The sequence below is a fragment of the Oncorhynchus kisutch genome, linkage group LG20 (assembly GCF_002021735.2).
Source record: "Oncorhynchus kisutch isolate 150728-3 linkage group LG20, Okis_V2, whole genome shotgun sequence".
NCBI classification, from domain to species: Eukaryota; Metazoa; Chordata; class Actinopteri; order Salmoniformes; family Salmonidae; genus Oncorhynchus; species Oncorhynchus kisutch.
In genome coordinates this window covers 25625124-25651445 of record NC_034193.2, presented here as the reverse complement: position 1 = coordinate 25651445, position 26322 = coordinate 25625124, and the positions used below count along the sequence as shown (strand labels likewise).

Below are 26322 nucleotides of genomic sequence, written 5' to 3'. Positions count from 1 at the left end.
CATTTTTTACAGTTTTACTTTAGTGCCTTATTTCAAACAGGATGCATGTTTTGGAATATTTGTATTCTGTACAGACTTCCTTCTTTTAACTTGGTCATTTAGGTTAGTATTGTGTCCTAACTAGAATGTAGTTGATCCATCCTCAATTTTCTCTTATCATAGCCATTAAACTAACTGTTTTAAAGTCGCCAATGTCATGGTGAAATCCCTGAGCAGTTTCTCCTCCGGCAACTGAGTTTGGAAGGACACCTGTATCTTTGTAGTGGCAGCATGTATTGATACTACATCCAAAGTGTAATTAATAACTTCACCATGCTTAAAAGGGATATAATTTTTATTTTTTTACCCATCTACCAATTGGTGCCCTTCTTTGCGAGGTATTGGAAACCCTCCCTGGTATTTGTGGTTGAATCAGTGTTTGAAATTCACTGCTTGACTGAGGGACCTTACCGAGATGAGGTAGTCAGTCAAAAATCATGTTAAACACTTATTGCACAGAGAGTGAGTCCATGCAACTTTTGTGACCTGTTAAGCAAATGTTTGCTCCTGAACTTATTTAGGCTTGCCATAACAAAGCGGTGGAATACTTATTGACTCAAAACATTTTAGCTTTTCATCTTTAATTAATTTATAAAAACATAATTCTACTTTGACATAATGGGGTAGTCTTGGCAAGTGACAAATTTAAGCTTTGACACATCAAGGGGTGTGAATAATTTCTGAAGGCACTATATCTCTGCTGATATAGTCCATTCCATTGATATTTGAAAAGAAAATGCTAAATACAACTAAATAAACCAACATTTTATTTTTACATCCCTTGCCATTTGTCTAAAATATCAAATATTATGTTCTCAAATATTATTGGGCTGTATTCACACATGCCACACACAAACATTACCTTGTTTCCAAAAACTTTCCTGCCTAGTGCGCGTCTGTTGATAGTTTTGTCCTCATTAATAAGATCTGCAAATGATAAGAGTCATTCATTGAAACAGATGCTTAGGGTAAAGCCTTACATTATATCTGTTAAATCAATTCTCCACTATACAGAATATGATGACAGCTTCTGTCAGCTATGTGGACGGAAGACCCACCCGCACCTGACCCAAACTCCTCCAGCACCCTGTTGTAGGCAACCTCCCCCGGCCGGTAGGTCTCGTGGCCCAGCTGGTCGCTGTCGATGCGGACCGCACCCAGGGCCTCCAACTGCTGGGCAATGGAGCTCTTCCCGCTGCCACTGCCCCCGGTCAGGCCAATCACATAGGGCACCAGGGGGAGATGGGACTTGTTCTGCTTCACAGGGGATAGGCAAGACGGGTAAAGGTGAACGGGGCATCAAAATGCATTGGCAGTCATATGGGGGCTTGTGTGTAAATAATCACACTAAATGTCTGACATATCATATATCTACGATACTGACTACACATTGTTAAATCATATACTAGGCTCAGGTCCAATTAGACTACAATGAGATAAGGAGGAACTGAATTGTGAAAAATCAGGTCTTGTGATACCTGATGCATCCCAACAACGTGCTTGACAAAGCACTCGCTTGCAATTAGTGAATAGTAGTCTATTGTGTGACTGCAATTGCCACTGAAAGATAATTTGCGGAAGCTGGATGAAAAGCATGTTTCTTCTGCTTGAGGAGAAAGAGTCCCTGAATATAGCCTTCTCTACCCTGGTAACCTTGCTGGAGTAACTATCAGTTGTTCTGAAAAAGCCCTGTCTGGGTCCCTAATGGCCCCCTTTTTTCCTATATGGTGCACAACTTTTGACCAGAGCCCTAGTTAAAAGAATTGCACTATATAGGGCAGGGATCAACTAAATTAAGCCGCTGGTCAATTTTTTTATTGAGTGGATGATCGGGGGGCTGGAACATGATTACAGATAATTATTCAATTGCAAATAGACCGCAAGCAGCACAGATACAATATTTGACTAAAACAATCATTTAAAATCTTGCTTACATTTGTCTACAATGACATGTCTCTCTATTATGCATGGAAATACGTGGGAACAGATTTCCAAAATTAAAATCACTTGGAGGCTGATTTCCTGGTGTTTTTGGTCTTTTATGTCCAACAATGAAAATTGGGGGGGTCAAATAAAACCACCTGAGGGTGAAATTCAGCCCTCCAGTTGGGTAAACCTGATATGGGGAATAAGGTGCCATTTGGGACACAGTCCCTGTTATTTGCATAGAGATCAAAAATACTGAAATTAGCCCCATCTTTTGCCAGTGTCAGCGACAAACTACTCTCAGGGGTACACAAAATCCCTTTCTGTCTCAAATATCAAGTAAAAATTAGTATGGTATGTGTGACACCCATGAGCAGGCTGGAAGGTAAGAGGGGGAATGTGTGCACTTTTGGGTCTGTGAGGAGGGTTCCCAGGAGGCGTGAACGGAGGCTGGAGGAGCTGATCTTCTCCTCCTCCATCTCAGTGTGGTGGGCATCCTTCAGCAGCTGGATCTCGTGCAGCACCAGTCCTGGAAGACCCTAATAGGGCAGACAGTTGATGACAAGACACCAGACATAACAAAGAGAATATATAGGCTACGTTCAGACGTAACACAAACAATACATAGCCAGCCATCCCTCAGCCTGTGCTGTATCAAGAGGTCCACTCACAACACTATGACTGTCTTTGCCAGCTAGTAGACACCATTGAAGCTTGTTCAAGTTGTACTGTATGTTTCTAAACCCAGAGACGCAACATCACGAGACTTCCGGGAACGCCTGAATTTGGGATTCGAGAAGTCAATGAGAGAAGTGAAGAATTCTTCCTTAGTAGTTTGTTAATTGTCTCGAAATCTAAAGTCACAACCTGGATTTGAGCCAATGTCTTTAGTTCAACATGTTATTACTCCAACCTCTGAAAGTGACAAACTAAAATGTTTTAAATTATATCGAAGGAGTTCTTTTGATTTGACGGCCTGCACATGCGCAGTTTGGCGCGAGAAGACCATTAAGCCCAACGCACTTACATTTTCGAGGCGCTTCTTGTTCACAGCCTCGCCTCCCCTGCGGGTCTCCTCGCTGACCACAATGCATTGCAGCTGGGCATCAATAACGGAGGGTCCAAAGGGGTCCGAAAGGGGCACGATCTCGTACTGCAGCGAGGGCTTGACGTCCTGCAGGAACTCTTGGAGCCGCTGCACCCGCAGAGCATATGGCTCAATTAGCTCCTTTAGCACCTTCTCTGAGGATAGGCAGAGAAAGATAAGAAAAAGAGGTAGAGAAAGAGGAAGAAGAGAACGAAGAATAAGAGGCAAGGAAAATGGCAGGGTAGGGGACATCAAACGTTTTATTCCGCTATTGTGTAAGCGTATCCGTAAATCCACACTCTTCAATGTCAAGGGTGAGTGCAGGGAATTTTCTGCCGCCTAAGCATTTTTTTCCGGGTCTCCTGAATCCAAACAGTGTACAAAAGTATATATAATAATAAAAAACAAACTTTATACATTTGTGATGGGAAAACACTTTCAGTGTTAACTTAAATGACTAAGAACAGAAAATATGTAGAAAAGATAATCGACCTCTATGTTTTTCAATAATATCATCTTGAGAATTATAACAATCCCCAAAATAAAAACTAGACAAAATCGGGGAGAATTTAAAATACCAAAAACAATGAATTTAGCAGTATTGATTTTGTTATTATGTTTGCGCAAAACAACACAGTATTATCCATGGCAAAATGCATAGGAAATTTACTTTAAAACATTATGGGGTAAGGAACACAATACCTTGTGTATGGATAGAAGACAAGGAGACCTAATAATGCCCAAAGAAACCTGTTTACACAGCAATCATTGTCCTTTCTCATCATTCCACTTACTTTTTAGAAGTTCTTGGTCACACACCCCAATAAGGAACCGCTTGTTCGCCAAGAGGCAAGAGATGTTCAGCAGCGTCTTGTGTGCCCCGTGGAGGCGGTCAAACGTTCCCCCTACCACCACCTCACTGTAAGTCTCCATGCGCTCCGACCTACTATCCCAGTCGTCCTTTTGGCCCTCCTCTACCTCTTCCTCCAGCTTCTGCAGCTGCGGGTGGAGTAGCACCGAGGCCAAGCCGGGAGTGCAGACGTAACAGTGGCCCGTGTACCTCTGCAGACACTGGGCCACCAGCGGGGACTGGCCTGGGTCCTGCAGGGCGTAGTCTGTTAGCACCACCTCAGGGGAGTGGGAGAGGGGCTGTGGGGAAGGGAAGGGGTTACATGCTACCCCTGTCCCACCTGTCTCTGGGCTGGAGGCGTTGTTGGGCTGGGCGCGGACGTTGGTGAGGAGCACTCGTACGTCCAGGTGGCCGCACACATTGGCAGCATTGCTGTAGAGCCCGGTGATAAGGCTGGACAGATCCACCACGGGCTGGATGAAGACAGGCCTGGGCTGGCCCCCACCTGCACCCAGGTTCAGGCCTGGATGGAGATGGACGTAGAGGGTGCGCTCCACCACCTGGGCAGCCGAGCTGAGTACAGGGGCAATGCGCAGAGGGAGGGTGTGGAGGGGAGATGTGAGTACCAGGATGCCCGTGCTGAACATGGACATGTTGGCCAGATGTGTCACCGGAGCAGGGACACACGCTACGCACAATGTCTGGGGTAGAGCAAAAGGCAGGGTCACACCATCACAAAAAACACTGACAAAACCTATACCTATTAATTAGTTACCTAAGCTAAAGGTTGTTATCAATCAAACGGCACAATACCATGCAGAGCGTTCAATTTGGCTGCTGGGGAGCAAGGAGACCAGCGCTACTGAAATGTGTATTTATTTAACCTTTATTTTATCAAGGAGTTATTTTTTCATCTATCCAGATATCTGTAAGCAGGGATCAACACCTTTCAAAGTATATGTTGGTACTAATATGGACACCTTTCAAAGTACATATGCTTAAATCAGAGTTATTTTTATGTGCTCTTCAGAACATATACAACATATACTTAGAATAGACCCCTGTGGGACACCTTTCGTAATATTCAGGAAACCTGATTTAACACCATCAGTGGATACACTAAGTTCTATCTTGTCAAGTAATTTTTAAACCAGTTACATGCAGCCTGGTCTAGGCCAATTGAGAAAAGCCTCTGAATTAACAGGGAGTGATCAACCGTATAGAAAGCCTTTGACAGGTCAATGAAGATTTGACAACTACATGCCATTTTCAAGGGATTGCTAAACAAATGTTATCTATTTGGCTTTAATATCATCACCTCTTGAAGAGCATAGTCAGAACTACACATTTCCAATTATTCCACATTTAACTATATGATCAGCGTTATACAGAAATGCTTTTCATGATCAGTAAACATCAATTGATCATCTATTTTCAGATTGGATAGGCTACCCTCACCTATTGGCATGTACTGTACCTAGCTAGCTAAGCAAACAACATGTGTCATTTAGCTTGCTTCATCAGAGATTAAGCTTTTGGAAAGAGCTTTACATGGGTAAGCCCTCCTCCTGGTAAAGTTGTAAATCGGACTACTGTCTTCAGCACTATAGATGGCGAGCAAGTATAGCCATCGAATTTATCCCCTGAAAGATAACGTCAATATAACAAGCTATCCCTTATATTCTGCTAGAAAATTTGACACGTAGCCTATCATGTCTGTCAGCTGCAATCTTGATGAAACTCTTAAAAACAAACTTTAGGTCTACTTACCAATATGCTCAACCAACTGTGAAAAGTTTCTACCGGTAGAAATTGCAAAGTAGTTTCTACTATGCAATTATATCTACTGGTAGAAACTTTGCACAATTGGTTAAACATACTGGTAAGTAGACCTAATGTATTTTTTAAATAAAGGATGGGAAATGAACCTAAACCACTCATACCTGTCAGGTATAGTTAACTTTTATATCACTCAAATATCCAATTAGTTGTGGCCAATACTGAGAGATATCGTGATGCTACACTCACGTATCTGAAATTACATGATCAATTTATGTTTACTGACCATGAAAGCAGTTCATTGCGGTATAACTTTGATAGCGCTAAATGTGCGCAATTGTTTTGCATGGAATAATAAGAAATGTGTAGTTCTGTGATGATATTTCAACCAAATAGTTGACATGTATTTAACAATCCCTTGAAAACCGCACGCAGTTGTCAAAGCTTTTAGCGGAGCTGGGGGGTCTGCACCTTAATGTGACGTTTTATTGATAACGACCTATTTAAGGGAAAGCTGTCACCCTGGCCTTGTACCAAGGACTAAACCGTAGGTAGCTACGTCTGGTAAATCAATAACGACTAAACAAACGGATGAAGACGAATGATTTCTTATTACTATAGCTAGCTAAGTTAACTATAAGACACATTGACCTTCGCTAAAGAAATAGGAACATTCGACGAAATGTGTTTAGTTAGCTTTGCTATTTGACTTGTTTTTGTTAGTTAGTTTCTGGTACTTGCAGCTAGCTGGATAGCCAAGTAGCTAACGTGAACTAGCTAGCTACGTTAACGTTAGTTGGTTGGTTATGATCAGGACATTGCCAACAAGTCAACCTCAACTCCACGTTGTGGAGTAGCTAGCTACAGTTTCCATTAGAGTGGAGTTTTACTTGGCAACGACGTACACCCCGGAATATTGTCAAAATACTACACCTGGACTTTACTACCATGACATACACAACCCATAGCTATCATTGAAGTATGTCGCTAACGTTAGCTGACTAAAACCGAGCAAGCTAACGTTAGCTACTGTAGGTTGCGGAGTAAGCAAGCTAGCACGGACAACTGCGTTCGTGCGTAGAAATAACATGAAAAGTGACAATAGTTAGTTACTTTACCTTGTGCAAATGCTGTAGCAAGGTAACGTGAGTTAAGTTTAAATCTGGTCTGTAACTGGCTATTCCTAATGGCTAACTACATTGTTGTACCACTGTCCAATATTGTTATTATTCTTTCGATAAAGAGACATGCCCATTTGACCTAGCTAGCTACCGGTTGCACATGGACAACATTCATTGGTTGATAAATTGATTTGGGGACATCTGGGTAATGCAGTCAGCGAAAATATCTAGCTATTCATTTCCATTTCATAATCAGCCGACAGAGGTCACTATTGATATGTTGGTGCTATTTGTGAAATACGATCTTAAAACAAAATTTCTGCTATTGATAGAATAAATCTGGTTCCATTTTATTATATAATTTATATTATACAATGTTTTATTTATTTGTATGCTATCTATTTTATTGCATCACACAGGAGTGTCATTTAACCAGGCAAGTCAGTCAAGAACAAATTCTTATTTACAATGACTGGGACTACCCCAGCCAAACCCTAACCTGGACGACGCTGGGCCAATTGTGCGCCGACCTATGGGACTCCCAATCACGGCTGGTTGTGATACAGCCTGGAATCGAACCAGGGTCTGTAGTGACACCTCTAGCACTGAGATGCAGTGCCTTATACCGCTGCACCACTCTGGAGAAAGAAATAATACAATCACAGACAGGAAATGGACAGTAGGCCGACCACCTGTAAAAACCTGCTTGGCATCTCAGCAATGAACTTTGTAATGAACCTCAAACCCAGTCATGTTGCGATTCCCACCATCATAGACTATAATGTTTCTTTTAAAACAGATCAGTGTCCAAACTTCAGTTCAACATTTATAAGTTGCACCACAAAGCATCTAAGAGTCGGAGTGCAGATCTAGGATCAGTTTGACCTTTTAAGTCATATTGAAAAAAGGTAGAACCTGAGCCTAGATCAGCACTACCGCTCTGAGAAGCTTTATACACACCCGTCTCACCGTTCTCAGTCCTTATTTCTGCTGCAGATGAGAAACAGTAAAAAGACAGTGAATAATAACAGTAGCGAGGCTATAACAATAGCGGGGCTATATACAGGCACTGGTTAGTCAGGCTAATTGAGGTAGTATCTACATGTAGGTATGGTTAAAGTGACTATGCATACATGATAAACATAATTTATATTATAAAGCAGTTGCATAAAAGAGTGGGTGGCAGGACACAATGCAGATAGTCCGGGTAGCCAATGTGCGGGGGCACCAGTTAGTTGGGCTAATTGAGGTAGTATATACATGAATTTATAAGTTAGTGGCTATGCATAGAGAGTAGCAGCAGCGTAAAAGAGGGTGGGGGGACACAATGCAAATAGTCCCGGTAGCCATTTGATTGCATGTTCAGGACTCTTATGGCTTGGGGGTAAAAGCTGTTGAGAAGCCTTTTAGTCCTAGACTTGGCGCACCGGTACTACTTGCCATGCGGTAGTAGAGAGAACACTGTGACTGGGGTGGGTGGGGTCTTTGACAATTTTTAGGGCCTTCCTCTGACACCATACACACTACCCTCTGTAGTGCCTTGCGGTCAGAGGGCGAGCAGTTGCCGTACCAGGCAGTGATGCAAACAGTGCTCTCGATGTTGCAGCTGTAGAAACTTTTGAGGATCTCAGGACCCATGCCAAATCTTTTTAGTTTCCTGAGGGGGGAATAGGCTTTGTCGTCCCGTCTTCACAACTGTGTTGGTGTGTTTGGACCATGTTAGTTTGTTGGTGATGTGGACACCAAGGAACTTGAAGTTCTCAACCTGCTCCACTACAGCCCCATCAATGAGAATGGGGGGTGTGCTCGGTCCTCCTTCCTGTAGTCCACAATCATCTCCTTAGTCTTGGTTACATTGAGGGATAGGTTGTTATTCTGGCACCACCCGGCCAGGTCTCCGACCTCCTCACTATAGGCTGTCTTGTCATTGTCGGTGATCAGGCCTACCACTGTTGCGGGCGGCCCATCAGGAAGTCCAGGATCCAGTTGCAGAGGGAGGTGTTTAGTCCCAGGATCCTTAGCTTAGTGATGAGCTTTAAGGGTACTATGGTGTTGAACACTGAGCTGTAGTCAATGAATAGCATTCTCACGTAGGTGTTCCTTTTGTCCAGGTGGGAAAGTGAGAGTGGAGTGCAATAATAGAGATTGCATCATCTGTGCATCTGTTTGGGCAGTATGCAAATTGGAGTGGGTCTAGGGTTTCTGGGATAATGGTGTTGATGTGAGCCATTACCAGCCTTTCAAAGCACTTCATGGCTACGGACGTGAGTGCTACGGGTTTGTAGTCATTTAGGCAGGTAGCCTAAGTGTTCTTGGGCACAAGGGACTATGGTGGTCTGCTTGAAATATGTTGGTATTACAGACTCAGACAGAGACATGCTGAAAATGTCAGTGAATACACCTGCCAGTTGGTCAACACATGCCCGGAGCAGACGTCCTGGTAATCCGTCTGGCCCCGCGGACTTGTGAATGTTGACCTGTTTAAAAGGTCTTACTAACATCGGCTACGGAGAGCGTGATCACACAGTTGTCCGGAACAGCTGATACTCTCATGCATGCCTCAGTGTTGCTTGCCTTGAAGCGAGCATAAAAGTGATTTAGCTCGTCTGGTAGGATTGTGTCACTGGGCAGCTCGTGGCTGTGCTTCCCTTTGTAGTAGTTTGCAAGCCCTGCCACATAAGACGAGCGTCAGAGCCGGTGTAGTACGATTCAATCTTAGCCCTATATTGGTACTTTGCCCGTTTAGTGGTTTGTTGGAGGGCATAGCAGGATTTCTTATAAACTTCTGGGTTAGTCTCGCACCTTGAATGTGCTAGCTCTACCCTTTAGCTCAGTGCGAATGTTGCCTGTAATCCATGGCTTCCGGTTGGGGTATGTACGTACAGTCACTGTGGGGACGACGTCCTCGATGCAATTTTTGATAAAGCCAGTGACTTGTGGTGTACTCCTCAATGCAATCGGAAGAATCCCAGAACATATTCCAGTCTGTGCTAGCAAAACAGTCCTATAGCTTAGCATCTGCTTCATCTGACCACTTTTTTATAGACTGAGTCACTGGTGTTTCCTGCTTTCATTTTTGCTTGTAAGCAGGAATCAGAAGGATAGAATTGTGGTCAGATTTACCAAATGGAGGGTGAGGGAGAGCTTTGTACGCATTTCTGTGTGTGGAGTACAGGTGATCTAGATTTTTTTCACCTCTGGTTGCACATTTCACATGTTGATAGAAATGAGGTAAAACTGTTTTAAGATTCCCTGCATTGAAGCCACTAGGAGCACCGCCTTTGGGTGAGCTGTTTCCTGTTTGCTTATTACAGCTGACTGAGTGTGGTCTTAGCACCAGCGTCCATCTGTGGTGGTAAATAAACAGCCACGAAAAGTATAGATAAACTCTCTTGGCAAATAGTGTGGTCTGCAGTTTATCATAAGATACTCTCTACTTTCTATACTTTAAAATCTTGAGACTTCCTTACATTTCGTGCACAAGCTGTTTACAAATATGCACAGACTGCCCACCCTCGTCTTACCGGGGTGTGCTGTTCTATCTAGCCGGCGCAGCGTATATCCTGCTAGCTGAATATTCATGTCATCATTCAGCCACGATTCCATGAAACATAAGATGTTCGTTTTTATATCCCGTTGGTAGGATATTCGTGATCGTACCTCATCTAGTTTATTGTCCAATGATTGTAAATTGGCGAGTAATATTGACGGTAGGCAGCTTTTCCTCTCGCCTTCTCCGGATTCTTATGAGGCACCCCGCTCTGTGTCCTCTATACCTGCGTCTCTTTCTCTTGCCAATAACGGGGATGTCGGCCTTGTTGGGTGTTCGCAGTATATCCTGTGCTTCCTGCTTGTTGAAGAAAAAAATCTTAGTCTAATCCTAGTTGAGTGATCGCTGTCCTGATATCCAGAAGCTTTTTTTTGCAGTAAAATACAGTGGCAGAAACATTATGTTCAAAATAAATTACAAATAACGCATTTTTTTTTGCACAATTGGTTAGGCGCCCATAAAATTGCTGCCATTTCTTCCGGCACCATTATACACGGCTGATCGATACAGAATTAAACATCAAGTAGTTTGGTGGGTTGAAGACGTTGCATTGTGTCAACCTGGTTGTGCGTCACATCATCAACTGCATAGTCTGCTTCTGATTGCCATATCGTGGTTAGCTGATATGTTTTCAGTTTATTTTATAAAGAAATAAGGAATTTCAGTTACCACCATCATGCTAGTGCTACACCAGGAAGTTGCATATGGCGTTCAGCCAAACACTGCACAAATGGACCAGGGCATGACTCTTTGTTAAGGGTCACCTAATTGGCTGAACACTGTTAGCTACACCTAGCATAGAGGGGATTATATTAATGGCTAAGGCCTGGCCCGAGTCAAAGTGTTGAAGTTGATTGCATTAGTTTTGGAACTGGGCTTCCCCGGTGCCCTACTCTGAAAACAAAAGTGACATAGGTTAAGCACGTGGAGTAATGAGTAGAGTTCTGTGTTTTCACATGCAAAAGTGATTGCTTTGATAAAAACACTTTATTTACCTTCCAAATGAAAACTAGTTTGAACATTCTTAAACATATACTGAACTATAAACACAACATGTAAAGTGTTACTCCCATGTTTCATGAGCAGAAATACAATATCCCATTAATTTCCCATATGCACAAAAAGTTTCTCTCAAATGTTGTGCACAATTGTTAATATCCCTGTTAGTGAGCATCTCTCCTTTTCCAAAATAATCCATCCACCTAACATGTGGTATAAAAAGAAGCTGATTAAACAGCATGATCATTACACAGGTGCACTTTGTGCTAGGGACAATAAAAGGCCACACTAAAATGTGCAGTTCTCACAAAACACAATGCCACAGATGTCTTAAGTTGAGGGAGCGTGCAATTGGTGGTCAGGCCATCAAAACATTGGCTTAATACATCACTCTTACAAAATTTCCACATGGGACGAGGATATTGGACATTTAATCAAAGCCTATTGGATGACATCTTGTTTTTAACCAGGACAGAATAATTCATAACTGACTTTTTCCCTACATAACATAGGTACAGCAGATCCCCTTATTGTATGGGACTCTTTTAAATGTGCCTTTAGAGGCCATGCAATTTAAAGACTCATCTTTAAAACAAAAGCAATTTAAGTCAAAATAATCCATAAAAAATAAAGGAAATAGAGGGACTAACAGTACAGAAAGCAATAAAAACAGTACCATAGAGGTACAGAATACGTTAGAGGAAATACAAAAAGAAATGGAGGAACTTACACAAGAAAGATCAAGTGTAATATATTATAAAAATAAAGCAAACTAGCATAGAATTAAAAGACTATTATCTGATATTGTTTATCCTAATGAGACAGTTTTTTTTTTACATGGATGATACATTGCAGATAATATATGACAAGTACTGGAAACAATAGAACACTTTGAAAAACCAGGCCTGGTATTCATAGCTGTCTTTGAAAAGGCTTTTGATAAAGTACGAATAGAATTTATAAATAAATGCCTGGAATATTTCAATATTAGAGAATCTCTTATACAATGGGTTAAATTTACAGTTGACGTCGGAAGTTTACATACACTAAGTTGACTGTGCCTTTAAACAGCTTGGACAATTCAAGAAAAAGATGTCATGGCTTTAGAAGTTTCCGATTGGCAAATTGACATAATTTGAGTCAATTGGAGGTGTACCTGTGGATGTATTTCAAGGCCAACCTTCAAACTCAGTGCCTCTTTGCTTGACATCTTGGGAAAATCAAAAGAAATCAGCCAGACCTCAGAATCTATTTATTAGACCTCCAGAAGTCTGATTCATCCTTGGGAGCAATTTCCAAACGACTGAAGGTACCACGTTCATCTGTACAAACAATAGTACACAAGTATAAACACCATGGGACCACACTGCCGTCATACCGCTCAGGAAGGAGAAGTGTTCTGTCTCCTATAGATGAACGTACTTTGGTGCGAAAAGTGCAAATCAATCCCAGAACAACAGCAAAGGACCTTGTGAAGATTCTGGAGGAAACGGGTACAAAAGTATCTATATCCACAGTAAGACGAGTCCTATAGCGACATAACCTGAAAGGCCGCTCAGCAAGGAAGAAGCCACTGCTCCAAAACCGCTATAAAAAGGCAGACTACGGTTCGCAACTGCACATGGGGACAAAGATTGTACTTTTTGGAGAAATGTTCTCTGGTCTGATGAAACAAAAATAGAGCTGTTTGGCCATAATGACCATCGGTATGTTTGGAGGAAGAAGGGGGAGGCTTGCAAGCAGAAGAACACCATTCCAACCGTGAAGCACAGGGGTGGCAGCATCATGTTGTGGGGGTGCTTTGCTGCAGGAGGGACTGGACTGGCACTTCACAAAATAGATGGCATCATGAGGATGGAAGATTATGTGGATATGTTGAAGCAACATCTCAAGACAATCAGTCAAGAAGTTAAAGCTTGGTCGCAAATGGGTCTTCCAAATGGACAATGACTCCAAGCATACTTCCAAAGTTGTGGCAAAATGGCTTAAGGACAACAAAGTCAAGGTATTGGATTGGCCTTCACTAAGCCATGACCACAATCCTATAGAAAATTTGTGGGCAGAACTGAAAAAGCGTGTGCGAGCAAGGAGGCCGACAAACCTGACTCAGTTACACCAGCTCTGTCAGGAGGAATAGATAAGCTCTTGCTTCCGTGGAAAGGAAAATCACCATAATACCAGTTTACCTATTTGCTTATGGCCTTGCCTACACCTAGTGACTTGTTTTTTACAGTACCAGGCAAAAGTTCGGACACATCTACTCATTCAAGGGATTTTCTTTATTTTTACTATTTTCTAAATTGTAGAATAATAGTGTTTAAACAAATCCAAATATATTTTAAATTCGTCAAAGGAGCCACCCTTTGCCTTGACAGCTTTGCACACTCCTGGCATTCTCTCAACCAGCTTCACCTAGAATGCTTTTCCAACAGTCTTGAAGGAGTTCCGACATGCTGAGAAATTGTTGGCTGCTTTTCCTACACTCTGCGGTCCAACTCATTCCAAACCATCTGGGTTGAGGTCGGGTGATTGTGGAGGCCAGGTCATCTGACAACTGATTGGCTCAAACACATTAAGAAGGAAAGAAATTTCACAAATTAACTTCTAACGAGGCATACCTGTTAATTGAAATGCATTCCAGATGAGTACCTCATGAAGCTGGTTGAGAAAATGCCAAGAGTGTGCAACTGTCATCAAGGCAAAAGGTTGCTACTATGAATAATCTCAAATATTAAATATGGTTACTACATGATTCTATATGCGTTATTTCATAGTTTGGATGTATTCACTATTATTCTACAATGTAGAAAATAGCCCAAATAAAAGAAAAACCCTAAAAATTTGTAGGTGTGTCCAAACTTTTGACTGGTACTGTATATATATATTTGCAAAAAAATATGGGGGATTGGAAATAATGCAGACAATTGCGCTGATCGTAGCTACAATCTGCAATATTAAAGCTGATCTACACACTAAAAAGAAATAAAAAGTTGAGGGAGCATGCAATTGGTATGCTGACTGCAGGAACATCCACCGGAACTGTTGCCACAGAATTGAAAGTTAATTTCTTTACATTAAGTCGTCTCCAATGTCATTTTAGACAATTTGTAGTACGTACAGTGCCGTGAAAAAGTATTTGCCCCCTTCCTGATTTCTTTTTGCACATTAGTCACACAAATGTTTCAGATCAAACACATTTTAATATTACACAAATATAACCCAAGTAAACACAAAATGCACTTAAGTGATCATTTAATTTATTAAGTGAAAAAAAGCTGCCCGAACCTTCTTGTCCCTATGTGAAAAAGTAATTGCCCCCTATACCTAATAACTGGTTGTGCCACCCTCAGCAGCAACAACTGCAATCAAGTGTTTGCAATAACTGGCAATGAGTCTTTCACATCACTGTGGATGAATTTTGGCCCACTCTTCTTTGCAGAATTATTTTAATTCAGTCACATTGGAGGGTTTGAGAGCATGAACTGCCGTTTTAAGGTCACGCCACAGCATCTCAATCAGATTCAAGTCCAGACTTTGATTAGGCCACTCCAAAACCTTTAAAAAAAAATGTTTTTTAAAGCCATTTAGGAGGTGGACTTGCCAGTGTGTTTTGGATCATTGTCCTGCTGTAGAACCCAAGTGCGCTTCAGCTTGAGGTCACAAACTGATGGCCGGACATTCTCCTTCAGAATTGTTTTGTAGAGAGCAGAATTCATGGTTCCCTCAATCACAGCAAGTCATCCAGGTCTTGAAGCAGCCCCAGACCATCACACTACCACCACATTTGACTTTTGGTATGACGCTTTTTCTGAAATGCTGCGTTACTTTTACGCCAGATATAAAGGGACGCACACCTTCCAAAAATGTTCAACTTTTGTCTCGTCAGTCCGCAGAATATTTCCCCAAAAGAATCATCAAGATGTTTCTTGCCAAAAGTGAGACGAGCCTTTGTTATTTTTGGTCAGCAGTAGTTTTCGCCTTGGAACTCTGCCATGGATGCCATTTTTGCCCAGTCTCTTTCTTATGGTTGAGTCATGAACACTGACCTTAACTGAGGCCTGCAGTTCTTTAGATGTTGTTGTAGGTTCTTTTGTGACCTCTTGGATGAGTCGTCGCTGCACTCTTGGGGTAATTGTGGTAGGCCGGCCACTCCTGGGAAGGTTCACCACTGTTCCAAATTTTCTCCATTTGTGGATAATGGCTCTCACCGTGGTTCACTGGAGTCCCAAAGCATTAGAAATGGCTTTGTAACCCTTTACAGACTGATAGATGTCAATTACTTTGTTTCTCATCTGTTCCTGAATTTCTTTGGATCGCAGCATGATGTCTTGCTTTTTGAGATATTTTGGCCTACTTCACTTTGTCAGACAGGTTCTATTTTTTTTAAATATTTAATTTTAAAAAAAATTACCCCTTTTTCTCCCCAATTTCGTGGTATTCAATAGTTTTTTAGTAGCTACTATCTTGTCTCATCGCTACAACTCGCGTACGGGCTCGGGAGAGACGAAGGTTGAAAGTCATGCGTCCTCCGATACACAACCCAACCAAGACGCACTGCTTCTTAACACAGCGCCATCCAACCCGGAAGCCAGCTGCACCAATGTGTCGGAGGAAACACCATGCACCTGGCAACCTTGGTTAGTGCGCACTGCGCCCAGCCCGCCAGGTCTGGCAGTAATCAAGTCTGGGTGTGGCTAGTGAAATTGAACTCCGCTATCCAAAAAATGTGTTTGACCACAGTAAATTCATGATTTAACAAGGGGGGGGGGGGGGGGCAATTACTTTGTCACATAGGGCCATGAAGGTTCGGATAGCTTTTTCCCTTAATAAATAAAATTATCACTTAAACTGCATTTTGTGTTTACTTGGGATATCTTTGTGAAATATTAAAATTAGTTTGATGATCTGAGACATTTAAGTGTGACAAATGTGCCAAAAAATAATAAATCATGAAGGGGGCAAATACTTTTTCACAGCACTGTACAACCAGCCTCACAACTGCAGACCACGTGAAACCACACCAGCCCAGGCCCTCCACATCCGGCTTCTTCGCCTGCGAGATCATCTGAGACCAGCCACCCGAGCTCCGACTGGGAAAAATCATTTTGAACAGTCATCAAACTTGGAATTCCAACTCGGGAACTCGGACCTCTTTCTAGAGTTTCAACCTGAAGATCACGGATGTCATGATTTGACCTCATATTTTTCAGAGTATCACAGTTTTTTTAATGTGGCAACTGTGTAGGTGTAGACACATGGTGTTCCATGATCAGAACTCTGTAATCAGAACACTAAAACTGCATGAGAACACTAAAACCGATGCCCTGGCTAGCTGTCTAAATCACCAACCAACCTCTCCACTCACCGGACCCTTTTGATCACTCGACTAAGCATGCCTATCCTTAATGTCAATATGTCTTGTCCATTTCTGTTCTGGTTAGTGTTTATTGGCTTATTTCACTGTAGAGCCTCTAGTCCTGCTCACTATACCTTATCCAACCTATTAGTTCCACCACCCACACATGCAATGACATCTCCTGGTTTCAACGATGTTTCTAGAGACAATATCTCTCTCTTCATCACTCAATACCTAGGTTTACCTCCACTGTATTCACATCCTGCCATACATTTGTCTGTACATTATACCTTGATGCTATTTTATCGCCCCCAGAAACCTCCTTTTACTCTATGTTCCAGACGTTCTAGACGACCAATTCTCATAGCTTTTAGCCGTACCCTTATTCTACTCCTCCTATGTTCCTCTGGCGATGTAGAGGTGAATCCAGGCCCTGCAGTGCCTAGCTCCACTCCTATTCCCCAGGCGCTCTCTTTTGACGACTTCTGTAACCGTAATAGCCTTGGTTTCATGCATGTTAACATTAGAAGCCTCCTCCCTAAGTTTGTTCTATTCACTGCTTTAGCACACTCTGCCAACCCGGATGTTCTAGCTGTGTCTGAATCCTGGCTTAGGAAGACCACCAAAAATTCTGAAGTTTTAATTCCAAACTACAACATTTTCAGACAAGATAGAACTGCCAAAGGGGGCGGTGTTGCAATCTACTGCAAAGATAGCCTGCAGAGTTCTGTCCTACTATCCAGGTCTGTACCCAAACAATTTGAACTTCTACTTTTAAAAATCCACCTCTCTAAAAACAAGTCTCTCACCGTTGCCGCCTGCTATAGACCACCCTCTGCCCCCAGCTGTGCTCTGGACACCATATGTGAACTGATTGCCCCCCATCTATCTTCAGAGTTCGTGCTGCTAGGCGACCTAAACTGGAACATGCTTAACACCCCAGCCATCCTACAATCTAAACTTGATGCCCTCAATCTCACACAAATAATCAATGAACCTACCAGGTACCTCCCCAAAACCTTAAACACGGGCACCCTCATAGATATCATCCTAACCAACTTCCCCTCTAAATACACCTCTGCTGTCTTCAACCAAGATCTCAGCGATCACTGCCTCATTGCCTGCATCCGTAATGGGTCAGCGGTCAAACGACCTCCACTCATCACTGTAAAACGCTCCCTGAAACACTTCTGCGAGCAGGCCTTTCTAATCGACCTGGCCGGGGTATCCTGGAAGGATATTGATCTCATCCCGTCAGTAGAGGATGCCTGGATATTTTTTAAAAATGCCTTCCTAACCATCTTAAATAAACATGCCCCATTCAAGAAATTTAGAACCAGGAACAGATATAGCCCTTGGTTCTCCCCAGACCTGACTGCCCTTAACCAACACAAAAACATCCTATGGCGTTCTGCATTAGCATCGAACAGCCCCCGTGATATGCAGCTGTTCAGGGAAGCTAGAAATCATTATACACAGGCAGTTAGAAAAGCCAAGGCTAGCTTTTTCAAGCAGAAATTTGCTTCCTGCAACACTAACTCAAAAAAGTTCTGGGACACTGTAAAGTCCATGGAGAATAAGAACACCTCCTCCCAGCTGCCCACTGCACTGAAGATAGGAAACACTGTCACCACTGATAAATCCACCATAATTGAGAATTTCAATAAGCATTTTTCTACGGCTGGCCATGCTTTCCACCTGGCTACTCCTACCCCGGACAACAGCACTGCACCCCCAACAGCAACTCGCCCAAGCCTTCCCCATTTCTCCTTCTCCCAAATCCATTCAGCTGATGTTCTGAAAGAGCTGCAAAATCTGGACCCCTACAAATCAGCCGGGCTAGACAATCTGGACCCTTTCTTTCTAAAATTATCTGCCGAAATTGTTGCCACCCCTATTACTAGCCTGTTCAACCTCTCTTTCGTGTCGTCTGAGATTCCCAAAGATTGGAAAGCAGCTGCGGTCATCCCCCTCTTCAAAGGGGGGGACACTCTTGACCCAAACTGCTACAGACCTATATCTATCCTACCGTGCCTTTCTAAGGTCTTCGAAAGCCAAGTCAACAAACAGATTACCGACCATTTCGAATCTCACCATACCTTCTCTGCTATGCAATCTGGTTTCAGAGCTGGTCATGGGTGCACCTCAGCCACGCTCAAGGTCCTAAACGATATCTTAACCGCCATCGATAAGAAACATTACTGTGCAGCCGTATTCATTGATCTGGCCAAGGCTTTCGACTCTGTCAATCACCATATCCTCATCGGCAGACTCGACAGCCTTGGTTTCTCAAATGATTGCCTCGCCTGGTTCACCAACTACTTCTCTGATAGAGTTCAGTGTGTCAAGTCGGAGGGTCTGCTGTCCGGACCTCTGGCAGTCTCTATGGGGGTGCCACAGGGTTCAATTCTTGGACCGACTCTCTTCTCTGTATACATCAATGAGGTCGCTCTTGCTGCTGGTGAGTCCCTGATCCACCTCTACGCAGACGACACCATTCTGTATACTTCCGGCCCTTCTTTGGACACTGTGTTAACAACCCTCCAGGCAAGCTTCAATGCCATACAACTCTCCTTCCGTGGCCTCCAATTGCTCTTAAATACAAGTAAAACTAAATGCATGCTCTTCAACCGATCGCTACCTGCACCTACCCGCCTGTCCAACATCACTACTCTGGACGGCTCTGACTTAGAATACGTGGACAACTACAAATACTTAGGTGTCTGGTTAGACTGTAAACTCTCCTTCCAGACCCATATCAAACATCTCCAATCCAAAGTTAAATCTAGAATTGGCTTCCTATTTCGCAACAAAGCATCCTTCACTCATGCTGCCAAACATACCCTTGTAAAACTGACCATCCTACCAATCCTCGACTTTGGCGATGTCATTTACAAAATAGCCTCCAATACCCTACTCAACAAATTGGATGCAGTCTATCACAGTGCAATCCGTTTTATCACCAAAGCCCCATATACTACCCACCATTGCGACCTGTACGCTCTCGTTGGCTGGCCCTCGCTTCATACTCGTCGCCAAACCCACTGGCTCCATGTCATCTACAAGACCCTGCTAGGTAAAGTCCCCCCTTATCTCAGCTCGCTGGTCACCATAGCATCTCCCACCTGTAGCACACGCTCCAGCAGGTATATCTCTCTAGTCACCCCCAAGACCAATTCTTTCTTTGGCCGCCTCTCCTTCCAGTTCTCTGCTGCCAATGACTGGAACGAACTACAAAAATCTCTGAAACTGGAAACACTTATCTCCCTCACTAGCTTTAAGCACCAACTGTCAGAGCAGCTCACAGATTACTGCACCTGTACATAGCCCACCTAAAATTTAGCCCAAACAACTACCTCTTTCCCAACTGTATTTAATTTTTATTTATTTATTTATTTTGCTCCTTTGCACCCCATTATTTTTTTATTTCTACTTTGCACATTCTTCCATTGCAAAACTACCATTCCAGTATTTTACTTGCTATATTGTATTTACTTTGCCATCATGGCCTTTTTTTGCCTTTACCTCCCTTCTCACCTCATTTGCTCACATTGTATATAGACTTGTTTATACTGCATTATTGACTGTATGTTTGTTTTTACTCCATGTGTAACTCTGTGTCGTTTTATCTGTCGAACTGCTTTGCTTTATCTTGGCCAGGTCGCAATTGTAAATGAGAACTTGTTCTCAACTTGCCTACCTGGTTAAATAAAGGTAAAATAAAAAATAAAAAAAAATGAGCTGTCAAGTCAACCACCTGATAGAGGCCCTAGATGGCAGGGAGCTCAGCCCCAGTGATGTACTTAGCTGTCGGCACAACCCTTTGTAGCGCCAGGCGATCGAGGGGGGTGCTATTGCCATACCAAGCAGTGATGCAGCCAGTCAGTATGCCATTTAGCAGACACTTATCTCTACCAACTGAACTAGTGTCAGAGGACTAAATTAAAGCATAAATGCTTCAAATGAGTTTGCAACTAAAGTTTGTCAATATAACTTATGACATTGCATATGTTTTGTGATTGCAATGTAATGTGTCCTGACCCTCTTATGACAAATGCAGGTTATACAACAAAAAGTTAACATAATTTGCAGGAGATTCTGGTTCCCTATAGTCATGTTTTTTTGCTTGTCATTATCAACATCTATAGAATAAAATTCACACAACTGGAGCTATGTAGTAAACACATTCAAACATTAAAGAGATTTCTGGGTAAAAACAATTCAGGTAGTTTCAGTGTAAAAATAACCATCCAATTAACCAAAATCACTGTATTAAAAACAAAACATTGAATTCCTATGCTGTTTTTAAACCAAGGATTAAACCATGAGAATATTGTGCCTCTAGTATTCCTAAGAAAAATGTGAGCCTCCTCAAGGTTTCCCCATCGGCAGCATTTTGACAGCTGAGTATTTCGCTAGTGTTTGACAATGTAGAGAGACATTACTACCACACGGAGACCATGACTTTTATAATTTGTGAATTTTCTGGTGTGATTTTAGGGAAGATGCCGTTGTGAAACTTCTCCCACAGTCCGAGCAATAGTATGGTTTCATTCCAGTGTGTCTCCTCTGATGATTTTTCAAATCTGTTGAAAAAGCAAAGCTTCTCTCACACTGAGAGCACTGATATGGTTTCTCTCCTGTGTGAATTCTCTGATGCTGTGTTAAGTTTCCAAATGAAGAGAAGGCTTTGCCACAGTCAGAACATCCGTACGGCTTGTTGTCTAGCCTGTGCACTCGCTGATGTGCATTTAAAGAGTCTGCCCTAGCAAAACCCTTCCCACATTCAGTGCATAAGTGAGGCTTCTCCCCTTTATGAATTTGCTGATGTGTTTTGAGGTGATGTGATCTGGAAAAACCTGTCCCACAATCAGGGCACATGTATGGTTTCTCTCCAGTGTGCACACGCTGGTGTTTTTGCATGTTACCAAAATGTGAGAACCCCTTTCCGCATTCAGGACAGTTGAAAGGCTTCTTTCCTGCATGCACAGCGCTCTCATGCGATTTGAGGTTTCCCAATTGAGAGAACCGCTTTCCGCACTGAGTGCAGGGATAGAGTTTCTCTTTGGTGGGACACTGCACCCTCTCTGAAGTGTGAACTCTCTTGTGTATGGTTAAGATGTCTGACCTAGCAAATACCTTCCCGCACACAGAGCATTTGTATGGTTTCTCTACACTGTGAATTTTCGCATGTTTTTTTAAATAGTCTGACCTTGAGAAACTCTTCCCGCATTGAATACAGCCATAGCGTTTCTCTCCTGTATGCGTTTTAATGTGTAATTTCAGATGTCCCAATTGAGAAAATCCCTTTCCGCACAGAGAGCAGTTGTACGGTCTGTCTGATTTGGGCAGCTCTCTGTCTGATTCCCCTGACTCCGAGGAAGTCTTCCCACTGTCGGAGTGTGAGTTTGGGCTCCCTCCTGGCCCTGGCAAAAACAAACAAGATCTTGAGTTAGAGCTTAGTAAAATCTCCACATGATAAATTGTCATGTGACCAGTCCAAATCAGGGCTCTAGACTCCCTATTCCTAGGTTTACGTTAGTGTAGGGGACTGATTTAGACCTGGGACAACAGGTGGGAACAATCCATTATCTGGTAGAACAGAAAACCAGCATTACTCTGGACCTTGCAGGGTAAAAGGCGCTGCATGGTCAATACAACGTCTGCATTGGCCGTGCAGTATTTACGCTCATACTTCTTGTGCTTCGCAGAGCAGCGCAGAGCTGTTGTCAAGGAAGTTTGTGTTTATACAGGAACTCCCGCCCCCACCTACCATCAACCAAACATGTCAATGCAGAGCTATACAGAACCTCCGCATTGTTACAAAATTTGGGATGTGCATGGCGATGCGGTTCGGAACTCAATTTGGCCTCTGCATGCCTCCGCCATTGCGTCGCACCCTTTTTACAAGTCACAAGTAAGTCTCAAGTCTTAGAACTCAAGTCCCAAGTCAAGACCGACAAGTCCCAAGTCCTTAAGTCATGTGCTCTTCACCAAATTGAATAGAAATTCATATTTTGAACGAGTAATAGTTAGTATATTAAATTTACACAAATCATGAATGCTTTTAAAAATATATATATTTATTACTTTCCAAATAAACTTGATATTTTCATGGAAATATATGGATAGCCATGAGATAAACATCAATGAAACAAAACAAATATTGTAGTGCTCTCTCTCTCTTCAGATATACTCTAGACACCTAAAAACGATCCTGTCATAAAGTTACAATCATTTAATAAAATCTTCTTCGGGATCGGTGTCCCTTCCATGGGACGGTTGAGCTAATGTAGGCTAATTTAATTAGCATGACAAACTTCAAAGTGTTTCCTTTCTTTGTGCAGCTTCAAATGTCAAACAAAGTTGGAAGTTGTTGCGCCGCAGTCTAATTTTCTTCTCGCATGTTTTCCAAGTTGCAATCAGTTTTTTGTTGACTACAGCGTAGTCTTTATATCATCTTTCCAAGGGCTCCGTCTGAATTCACCTGCCGACGTTCCTCAGCACTGCCACTCGCAACATTTTCTCCGCTGGCACAATTTGATTGGCTGCTCTCTGATTCAAACTGTAATCCGTTAAATGAAGAATTGATGCGCTGAACACTTTTTTTAATAGCATCATTTTTATATATTTGGGCTTGGGGAGGGTATCAAGTCAGTTTGAGTCAAAAGGCTCAAGTCCAAGTTAAGTCACAAGTCATTGGTGTTAAAGTCAAAGTCGAGTTGAAAGTCTTTTTTTGATTTTGTCAAGATGAGTTTAAAATAATCATGTGACTCGAGTCTGACTCGAGTCCAAGTCATGTGACGAGTCCACACCTCTGATATATCATACACAGCATTTGAGGAAACAATGGGTAAGTAATTTGGATTTGAAAGTTGATCAACTTGTAAACTCATTTTTGAGAAATCTTTCAATGTTTTGGTACTACTATTAGAGAGCCCTTCTTTGTCTACACCCATTCACACCCTCTTAAGCCTTAGCCCCACCCATCTCTTTAAGGGTTGATCTGACCATTCTGTACTAACTTGTCAGCTACTTCCAGACATCTAAGAGAGAGAGAACCGCTCACTGAACATTACTCGCCCTAGCAGAGCTGGTTAGGCTGTTATGTTATCTTCTTATGGCTGGGGGCAGTATTGAGTAGCTTGGATGAATAAGGTGCCCAGAGTAAGCTGCCTGCTACTCAAGCCCAGTTGATAATATATGCATATAATTAGTAGATTTGGATAGAAAACACTCTGAAGTTTCTAAAACTGTTAGAATGATGTCTGTGAGTATAACAGAACTCATATGGCAGGCAAAACCCGAGAAAAATTATCTAACCAGGAAGTGGGAAATCTGAGGATTGTAGTTTTTCAAGTCATTGCCTATCGAATATACAGTGTCTATGGGTTCATATTGCACTTCCTAAGGCTTCCACTAGATGTCAACAGTCTTTAGAACCTTGTTTGAGGCTTCTACTGTGAGGGGGGGGGGGAATGAGAGCGGATTGAGTCAGGGGTCTGCCAGAGTGGCATGAGCTGATCACGCGCGCTCATGTGAGAACGACCTGCGTTCCATTGCGATTCTAAAGACAAAGGAATTCTCCGGTTAGAACATTATTGAAGATTTATGTAAAAAACATCATAAAGATTGATTTTGTACATCGTTTGACACGTTTATACGAACTGTAATAACTTTTTGAACTTTGTCTGAAATTTCGCCTGGACTTGCCCGCGCCTCGCGAGTTTTGGATTTGTTTACCAAACGCGCTAACAAAAGGAGTTATTTGGACATAAATTATGGACTTTATCGAACACACATATATTGTGGAACTGGGATTCCTGGGAGTGCATTCTGATGAAGATCATCAAAGGTAAGTGAATATTTATAATGCTATTTCTGACTTCTGATGACTCCACAACATGGCTCGTATCTGTTTGGCTTGTTTTGTTGTCTGAGCGCTGTACTCAGATTATTGCATGGTGTGCTTTTTCCGTCAAGTTTAAAAAAAAATCTGACACAGCGGTTGCATTAATTAAGGAGAAGTGTGTATATAATTCCATGCATAATAGTTGGATCTTTTATCAATGTTTATTATGAGTATTTCTTTAAATTGATGTGGCTCTCTGCAAAATCACTGGATGCTTTAGAACTACTGAACATAACGAGCCAATGTAAACTCAAGATTTTTGGATATAAATATGAACTTTATCGAACAATACATACATGTATTGTGCAACATGAAGTCCTATGAGTGTCATCTGCCATAAGAAGTTATCCAGAGTGTTAGTGACTGCAACTCTGCTGTCAGATAGTCCGTTTGTAAATTCAGAGTGTTTCACGTTCAGAGCGCACACTGGATCCTCAATAAGTAGGCTTGTTCTGAAAGCTCTGACCTCACAACTACAGTCAAGCACCCAAGCTAACTGGCTAACTACTTCCAGACACAATGAGAAAACACCCCACTCTGACCATTATACTCACCCTAGCAGAGCTGGTTAGGCTTGTTTCATGTTATCCAGAGCATTGGTGGCTAACTGTGCTGCTGGCAACAATTGAATTACACTTTGTTTATGACGTTTACTGACACCGGACATATTCAACTATTCAACGGATGTTGAACGTTAAAATATTATTCTGCGCTCTGGCACACTAAGACAAGCTTCTTTTGTTAAGAAATATAGCTAGATAGCTAGCTAGGTAAACAATAAATCCAATGCATGAAGTAATGTTAGTTAACAAGCCAGCCAGCTATCATTAGCTAGGTAGCTAACAGTACATTAACTTAAAATGAAAATACTTTGTCAAAATTATAGTAGAGTCTTTTGTTAAGACACGTAGCTAGCTAAACAATGGACCATAATCACAACTCGCGATACGTTTTCAAAAAGCCGCGTTCGACACGATTACCTAGACATACTGACCAGCTCCAATAGACAGATATGTGCTATATGGCAGACCAATCCAAACTCATCTCTCGGCGTGTCCAGCCCACTCATTATCTCAGCCAATCATGGCTAGCGGGAAGGTTGCTCACGTCTTCTGTGGCTAAACCAACTAAGCTTGTAATTTAACGATTTTATTTGTATTTACAGATGGCATACAAGTTTGATAATAAGGCACATGAAAGTTCACATGTTCGAGAAGGCATTTCTTCCTTATACTGTAGCTCTCGAATTCCCTTCTCAGAGAAGGACATGTACACTTCACAGGGAGGGAAAGAAGATAGGCGTAGGCAACCCTGTTCCCGGAGTGCTGCAGGCACTTCATGTTTTTGATTTAACTGACCTGGAAGACCAGGTGTGCTCAGTTGGTCAGGGCTGCGTTCAGTACATAAAAACGTAATAGAGTGTTCAACTGAACAGAAGCCATGCTGCACTGATCGATCGACCAGTTGGAAAACCGGGAAGGGCTGGGTTGGGAGTTCAAAATGCACCCTTGCCCTTTAAATACGTCACTCGTTGCTTCAAGTCTGTTAAAGAACATTTGGGGAAAACGTGTAGTTCAGTAGAAAACGTTCCGCAACGTACCAAACGTTCAAGCGTTTGATCAGGGCCTAGATGGAACAAAATCCAGCAGTACCTGTGGCATTCCAGGAACAGGATTGCCTACCCCTGCAATAGTGTGTGTCAT

At 42.4% G+C, this 26322-nt stretch overlaps 1 protein-coding gene across 9 annotated transcripts in view; it reads right to left on the bottom strand.

Annotated features, from left to right (window-relative positions):
• coasy (CoA synthase) overlaps positions 1-26322 on the bottom strand; it is a 35968-nt gene that overhangs the window by 8776 nt on the left and 870 nt on the right. For 2 of the 9 annotated variants that reach the window (XR_004204528.1, XM_031799719.1), the window contains exons 3-7: positions 3847-4603; positions 2993-3207; positions 2373-2504; positions 1098-1296; positions 902-966 (exon numbers count right to left, since the gene is read on the bottom strand). Coding sequence is in view for 7 of the 9 variants with exons in the window: in XM_031799719.1 (XP_031655579.1) it covers positions 902-966; positions 1098-1296; positions 2373-2504; positions 2993-3207; positions 3847-4603 (1368 nt within the window). In the remaining 2 variants the exon portion in view is untranslated. Of the gene's footprint in view, positions 1-901; positions 967-1097; positions 1297-2372; positions 2505-2992; positions 3208-3846; positions 4604-6799; positions 6973-7301; positions 7347-26322 lie in introns of those variants that run through there. The other 7 variants (XR_004204529.1, XM_031799721.1, XM_031799723.1 and 4 more) reach the window with 6 other exon arrangements.